This window comes from Capsicum annuum, chromosome 1, assembly GCF_002878395.1.
Source record: "Capsicum annuum cultivar UCD-10X-F1 chromosome 1, UCD10Xv1.1, whole genome shotgun sequence".
NCBI classification, from domain to species: Eukaryota; Viridiplantae; Streptophyta; class Magnoliopsida; order Solanales; family Solanaceae; genus Capsicum; species Capsicum annuum.
The window spans coordinates 26264725-26272848 of NC_061111.1; the positions used below are offsets into that span (position 1 = coordinate 26264725).

At 32.9% G+C, this 8124-nt stretch overlaps 1 protein-coding gene across 3 annotated transcripts; it reads left to right on the forward strand.

Moving 5' to 3' along the window:
• The first annotated feature begins 3252 nt into the window (after positions 1-3252).
• Positions 3253-6935, forward strand: LOC107870281 (upstream activation factor subunit spp27). 3 transcript variants are annotated; one of them, XM_047407431.1, is made up of 3 exons: positions 3253-3695; positions 4663-4774; positions 5571-5587. In XM_047407431.1, exons 1-2 carry the CDS (start codon positions 3459-3461, stop codon positions 4753-4755), a joined length of 330 nt encoding a protein of 109 aa, XP_047263387.1. In that variant the 5' UTR covers positions 3253-3458; the 3' UTR covers positions 4756-4774; positions 5571-5587. The 3 variants fall into 3 exon arrangements, with proteins under 3 accessions (XP_047263387.1, XP_047263368.1, XP_016572242.2); XM_047407412.1 differs by lacking the exon at positions 5571-5587 and adding an exon at positions 5328-5346; XM_016716756.2 differs by lacking the exons at positions 4663-4774; positions 5571-5587 and adding an exon at positions 6414-6935 and having other exon boundaries at positions 3263-3695.
• Positions 6936-8124: the final 1189 nt, after the last annotated feature.

The following is an 8124-nucleotide window of genomic DNA, read 5'->3' on the forward strand; positions in this document are numbered from 1 at the left end:
AATATTGGCAGCTCTGCACATATGCTCTTTGTCACCGAATTTCAACTGTAGTGGGTAAGAATACTTTAAACACGCTCGTGCTCAAAATTTCTCTTTGATCGGCCCACGTTATCACCACTAGTTTTTTATTTTTTAATTTATTTTGAAATCCATTGTTGACTTCTATTATATTTCTACATACTACCCAAACATTGATATTAAAGGAAAAAAATATGAAAAAGAAGAGAGAAACAAAGTTGATCTTTCAAAAATTAGGAAATCTAGGGCTAATTTTATAATTGGGGGTGTGAATTGAGGTCTTCTTTTTGGGCAAACAAAGAAGTAAAATTATATTGTAGTTCCTTCCTTACAATTGCAGAGGTGGGGGAAGAATATATTTTTGAGCCAATAGAAGAAATGAGATGGCTATGGAGGTCAATAATGGAGTGATTTAAAAAATATATTTTTTAAAATTCATTTTGCAACTATTTGGGAAAAAATTATTCCGGAGAAATTTTTACAAGTTATGAAGATGGTGACAAAAACGAAGAGTGAATAGCTATCATTACAGATATATTTGCATCAATATGGACAAAGTAGCAAATGAAGGTGGAAATGAGTGTGGAGGAAGAGTTGGAGAAGGAGAAGAGAAAGAAGAACAAATAAAAGAAATAAAAAATGATAAAATTTAGCCGTTCACGCGCTCAAAATAGATGCAACACACACATTGTGCCAACTCAACAAAAAAGGTCAAAATGACACACTTTGTAGCTGCTTTAATTGCTTAAAATGAACAACGTCCACCTTAAGAGTCAAAGTGAAATATCATGCCAAGTTGAGGTGTCTGTCGATGTGTTTGGCCTTTTTCAAATGTGTCCTTACTTTATTTTTTATAATCCCATACATTTTACCCTATATTATTTAATTTCACCCAAATATCCTACCCTAATATGTTTCCTACATTCAGCTGCTTTCTGTTGCTGCTTTCTCAGTCGTCCTCTGTTGCTTCTTTCCCAATCGTTCATTTTTGCATTCAATTCTTTTTTTCTATGTTTGATTATCTTGATCCTTCACTTTCGCTCTTCTATCTTCTTCTGTTATTTTGTCAACTTCTTATAAATTTGTTTCCTTTTTTATTGTATTTTTCTGTGTAGAAATTTTTAAAATTTCATTTTTTTGTTTAGGTACAACTTAACATCTCTTATCTAGTATTTCTGATAGTTGCAATTGAAGCTATTAAATACACAAACAAAGCATGAAAGATGGTACCCATGATTAAAAAGGATTAATAACAAAATCAATGATATCTGGATCATTCTTAGATGTCTTTTAATACATTAACTTTTTCATTACAAGTGTTTAATTAGATTAATTATTATTAATTTTGTCGTATTAAATTTAGAGTTAGTTAGTAATTACAATTTATTTCTAGTTTACTAATATAACCCGACTTGCTAATATTCACATGCATTTATATAAGGATAGAGCATTAAGACATTAGATTTCACTTCTTTTATCGTGCTACTGCACTCTTACAAGATATCTTAGTAAATGCAAACTTTTAATTCTATGAACTAATTAAAGTGCTTTTTTGATTTTTGCTAAACTAGTCTAATGCATGTGTATAACCGACATTGATATTCTTCGTTAATTTAGTGTCTTGATTTCTAAAGGCTGGAATTTATTAATATAACTTGATTTTTAATATATATATATTAAATTAACAAAAAATATCAATTTTATGAGTTGGCTTTACACTTCTTTGATCGTGTTGTTAACTCTTGTAAGGTACCTAGGTTAATGCAACTTTCAATTTTATGAGTTGATTAAAAATATATTTAGTGTGTGTTAAACTAATTTAGTGCACGTTGTTTTTACGTATATTACCCCAACATTGATATTATTTACTAATTTAATTTTATGATTTCCATAGGTTTGAATTTATTAATACTATATATCCCAACCTGCTAATTTCATGCGCTAATATATAAGAATAGAGAGTTAAGACAATAGATTACACTTCTTTTATAGTGTTGTTGGACTCTTGCAAGATACCTAGATTAATGCGAGCTTTTAATTTTATGAACCAATTAAATTTCTTTCTTGATCTTTATTAAACTAATCTAGTACAGATGCTTTGCACTGTATCTCATACTATTAAGCGTAAAATTTTAAAAATCTAATACAAATATTAAATAATATATTTGACTTATAAAATAATACCAAAAAATTATAAACAAATATCAAAAGAAAAAAATTAAGTTATTGAAAACGATCACTATTAATTATATTTAGCTAGCTTAATAAAGAAATAAATGTTGCCTCCACATAATATTCTCTCAGTTTAATTTTACTTGTCTCTGTCTCGCTTTTCGAGGTCAACCTGCATGAACTTTGATCAACGGCTTAACATGTATTTTTTAATCGTATTAATATGAAAAGAATTGCAACTTATAACATTTTTTCTATAGTTTTCAATCATTTATATTTTAATCTTAAAATATTATATAATACACCTTAAAAAACTGGTCAAACTTTATACAAGTTGACACTGAAAAATAAAACAGTGATAAGTAAAAATAAATAGAGGGAGTGGTATTATCTTACTATGATTTCTAAATTTATACATACTATACATTACTCCCTCTTGTCCAAAATAAATGAATTTTATTAGCTATGTTCAATGTCAAAGTAAGTAAACTGTTCATTCTTTTAGAGACGTGTTGAAAATTTCTTTCAATTTTATTTTTTATTTATAATTTTTAGGTTACAAATTTTAAAAGATTTAATTGACTTTATTTTAATGTAGTTGAAATTTCAAAAGAGTTTGATAATATCCAAAGAAAATAAATATGAAAAGTAAAGTTACAATTTGTATTTTAATTTCTTTTTCTTAATAGGGATGCAGATAATAATTTATTTATTTTAGAGTAAAGAAAGTAATAATTTTCCTATGGTTCATAAAGATTCACAAGTTACAAGTTCTTACACTAAAGACACTGCTTCATTTATCCTTTTAATTTTGTCATTTTCTTTACTATTATGAAGACAATTTAATTTGCTTATCTGATACGGAGTATTTCTTTTTTATATTTTGTGTTTTTTCTTTACATCAATCACTTATTTTAAATACAAATTTAATTTAATTTATTTATAAATTTAATATTAAATTAAATTAATTCATATAAATTAAAATAAAAAGAAGTAGCTTATTATTGTACACCGTTGGAATACTTTCTATTCCTCCGTTTGCTTCATAAGTACATTGAAATAATTAATTTTCTTTTAGCGCAGAGTAAAACGAAAAGGAGAGAGCACCTGTCAAAGATTCAAAATATTTAAAAAGTATATTTACCCTTCAAGAAAATCACGGTGAGAAGACACATTTGACTCCGCCAAGGAATAGAGCCACTTTGCCATTATTTCCAAAACCCTCCTGATCAGCCCTAGGGTTTAACGAAAAATCCAAAGTAAGCTCAATGGCTTCGTCAACTCGTATTTTCGGCAAGTGTTGCCGAGCTCTTATGGCTGCTGCTAAGACTACTTCCGCAGCAACAGCAACAGTCACAGTGACGAAAGCGAGAGGTCGTCCGAATGGAATACTGAAACCACAACCAGTTTCCCCTGCTTTAGCGAACTTCATAGGTACAAATGAAGCTTCCCGCACTGATGCTGTTAAAAAAGTTTGGGAATACATTAAAACTCATAACCTTCAGGTCTCTTTTCCTTTGCTGAATATTTGAGCATTGAGGTTAATGATTTTGATGCTTATAGAAATGATTTTTGTCTTGAACCGAGTATATTAAAACAACCTCTCTACCTCACCTTTGAGGTCCGAACTGCGTACACTCTACCCTCTCCAGACCCCAATTTGTGGGAATACATCATGTTGTTGTTGTTGCTTTTGTTGTAGAGCATGAAAATAGATACTTGATGTTTTGTCTTTTGACTTATGCTCAAATGTTTTCAGCTTGGGGAATCTTAGCAACTTTGGTTAGTTGGCTACCTGAACTTTCACCTTGTTGGTGAGGGTTCGATTCTCCACCTTATTAATCCTCACTCCCATTTCCCCTGCCCCTGTTTTAAAAAAAAGCTGAAATTTCAGCTCGTATAATTTATGTTGTATTTGTTTGGTGATTCTTTTCACCTTTTAATTGCTTGGATGCATTTGAGATTTTGTGGCGGTCCTTGAAGACATTGTGGTTCTTTTCTTGCTTACATTAGCATTTTAAATTTTCCCTTATCCAAAAATAATAAATAAATGAACATTTTAAATTTGTCTTCCATCAATGAGATTCAATCAATCTAATCAAGTTTCAATGTGCTTCTATCCCAAACTTTGCATCACATGAGATCTAATGTGGCATTTGATGCTTTGGCAGATAGTAGTCATGTCAGTTATGTATCTTATAGTCTAGTTAGATAAACTGAATACTGACAATACTTGTAGACAGTGGAATGCTGGATTAGTTATCCAGTAGACATAGCCTTGATTTTGGCTACTTCCGTATGTGATGGTGTCTATTGATTCTGTGCAAGTAAAGCTGCTTCTTGGGATGATTTTGTTTCTTTCTCTTCTCTCCTTTCTCTTTTTCTTAATTGCCTTCCGTTTGTTTCACTGCTAGTTTGAAAGTCTTTAAACTTGAATGAAGTATTGACTTATTTTTTGGAAACTAAGGGAAGTTGTTAGTTCATAAAGTTGGAGGTCTGGCAGAAAATGGAGCAGAGCATGTCCTTAGAGACAGACTGCAAGAGTGTGAGGGGCAAGGTGGTTGATAAGATTTGGAGTTCTAAGGTTAGTTTGGATTCTAATGGGTTAAGCTCTCTAAACATGATCGGAACTGATCTGTTGATTTTAACCTGATAAAAAAACTGATCTGTTCATTTGTTCGTTCTTTTTTGGGGTTTCTTCAACCAGTGTAACTTTGCCATGCTTATTTCTTCCTTTTTTGTCAACTATTCAGAAAATTGGGTTTGTTTTGGCTGATCAGATTAGGAGTTCATGAATAGCGGTCCAGAGTAGCAATTTTGAACTTCTCTAATTATTGAATAATCTAGTTGTATCAAGGCTTACTTCTGCTGGTTCAAAATATCACTCAGATTCAAACCTGTTACAATATGCAGTTCTGTAGTTCTTTTTCTTTTATAAGTATACTTCTATAGCTTTTTATATGATCAGGAGCTAGAATGCTCTTGGCCTAGCCCCAACAATACTATGATGTCTTACTTTTTGTTATCGCCAAGTTTTCAACTATGTTTAAGCTTTTTCTCAAACTATTTCAACACTTTGTATGACCCAGAAAGACATAGAAGCTATAAAACTGACCATCTTGAAGGGAGTCCTTTAGGCGTGCTTCCCGAATAATGATCAACGGAGTGTATTGTGCGTTAGATAGGTAAGAATGACAAATTAGAACTCATAGTGATGTTATTCTGAGATCTCCCACACCATCACTGTCCAGAAGTTCCCTTAGCTTCTAAACTTTGTTTTATAGTTTCTTGTTTGAGATAAAATTAGGTGTCAGGAACACCATGGATTGCCTGGACAGAGTTTCTTCACCACTTTTTGAGTTTGGAATCTATATTTATAGGTCATAGCTGCATGTGACTGGGAATCTTCATAATATCCCTACCGATAGGGGCCTGCGATAGACTCTCAGTGCAGAACACTGCACTATGCTCAAAGAGGTAAAAATATTTTAATGTGGCACTACGTCTAGATGGTTAATTAAAGTATCAATATTTAATTGCTATCTTCTGCCCGAACAAAAAGTAAATGAGGAAAGTTACGTTTGGCTTTTAGCCTTTTACATCCAAGGTATGGCGTTAGCATTCAGTGATGTCGGGGAAAGTCATGGGATACCAAGGTTCAAATGCTTGCAACGACAAAAAATACTAGGTGACTTCTTTCTATCTAAATAAATTTTGGTTGGAAGAGTTATTCGGTATCTATGTTGGTGGGATGTAGCAGATACCCGGGTATGTTGCTTGGACTCTTCCAAAATGTCAATGGGTGTATGTCGGATTCTCCAAATTAGTTCATTTTTGGAGAATCCGACACGGGTGCAGCATCGAAAGTGATGAGTTGGGGCAACTTAGGACTACCCGGTGGAGTAGTCAAATTGCGCACAAGCTAGTGCAGGCACCACCTATAAATGGTGGTGCCTGTCATTTGATCTTTTTCATATATGGACTCAACAATCCAAAAGATTTCTGATGTGTGCAAGAAGAAATCGTATCTGTCAATTTAAACTCAATTTGATCACTGCTAAGTTCTAACTGATTGCGACTTCCAGTTCTTTTGGCTCAATGGTTTTTTCTTTCGTGGTCTTACAATAGTTCATGTTTCAGCTGCTGAAGTAAATGTTTAAAATGGGCTAGCTCCTCTCTCTGGTCAAGTCCTGACACAATGCTTGTAACTTTGTGATTTGCAGAATCCTGCAAACAAAAGAGAGATCCATTGTGACAACAAGTTGAAGACGATATTTGATGGCAAGGACAAGGTTGGTTTTCTAGAGATTGCGAGGCTATTAACTCAGCATTTTCAGAAGACTGCTTAAGTTCTAGTTAGGCTGGCAACTTCTGTAAAAGTTTTAGTCACCTTCTGGATATTGGATTTTGTTTTTACCTAGCCGGCTAGCTTCTTTCTGTTTAGTAGCTGTTCTAGTTGCCTTCACACTGGTTTGAATTGTCAAGCGGGGTCGATCATGTGCTATTTAAATCAAGTGATTTGAAGATCAAACGAGAAGTAACAGGGTAATGATAATCTACCTCCATCGGTGTTCCTCCACTTCAAAGTTCCCTCCTTAGACATTTCACAATTTGAATTCAAGCAAAGTATGTGTGATAAGAAGATACTCTTTTGGAACACAAATTGTACCAGTTGAAATGTAAAATTCTTTTTGCAGTCAGTTCTCTTTAGTTTGCAGATAAAATGCTGGCCTATTTATCAGTGTTCATTTTCGTTTTTCGGTTTAATTATTCGATAGCCACTAATTATCCCATTATCCCATCTCTGATAATATAATTGAGACTGAACCAAGGCACTAGGCATATTCAGTGCTAGGCTTCTATTATCCCCTTTTTGAGACTGAACTAAGGCACTAGGCAGAAATAGGATTCGAACCTGCTATTTTTTCCAGGTCATGAGCTTGTTGAGTTTGTTAAATTTTCTATGCTTTGGGTATGACGTGTTTGGTCCACCAATTTAGGAACTATGAAAATAGTTGGAAATATGCAAGAAGATTGAGGAGGAGACGGGTGAAGTAACCCTCTAACCATCAATCTTTCCGCCAAGCAAGGCCATCCTTATCCTTTTCCTGTCTTGCACACACATCGTGATTTTCTTTTTAATACAAATTTTTTAAAGTATGGGATGAAACTTTTTTCCTACCATTTTTATAAGAAATTTATTACCTTTCTTATTAAGTGATATAAATTTTTTACATTAATTTATAATGTAGAAGAAATTAACTAAATTTAACAATGTGATTAGAATTGATCTAAAAATGTACCACTTTGTATAATGAAGATGGAGGACTTGACTACTGGTATTTCAATACTCATACTAAAAAATAAGGATCATTTTAATTTAAAGTTTGACATATTCTCTTACTTTTAAAGGCATTTTAAATAATTGTAACTTTATACTTAGATATAGGGCTGGCATAAATATCGAAAAAAACTGAAAAACCGAATCGAAATTTAATTTTGGTTTCGATTTTTCGGTTTTTCGGATTGATTCTGATTTTCAATTTTTAAATTTCGGTTAAACGGTTTGGTTTTCGATTTTCTTAAAAAAAAAAAATTTCTATTAAACCGAAAACCGAAATTATATAAATAATATTATAATATATATATATATATATATTATAATATATCAGGGGGATTGGTGGTGGAATGAAGAGGTGGAGAAGAAAGTGGGGACCAAGAAAGGGGCGTATGCCAAGTTGGTGGAGAGTAAGGACGAAGAGGAGAAGCGGGTAAACAGGAAAGAGTACAAGCTAGCGAGGAAAGAGGCTAAGTCAGCAGTCACGGCAGCTAAGACGGCCGCCTTTGAGAGCCTGTATGCAGGGTTACAGGGGAAGGGAGGGGAGAAAAAGTTGTTTAGACTCGCTAAGGCTAGGGAGAGGAAGGGTCGTGACC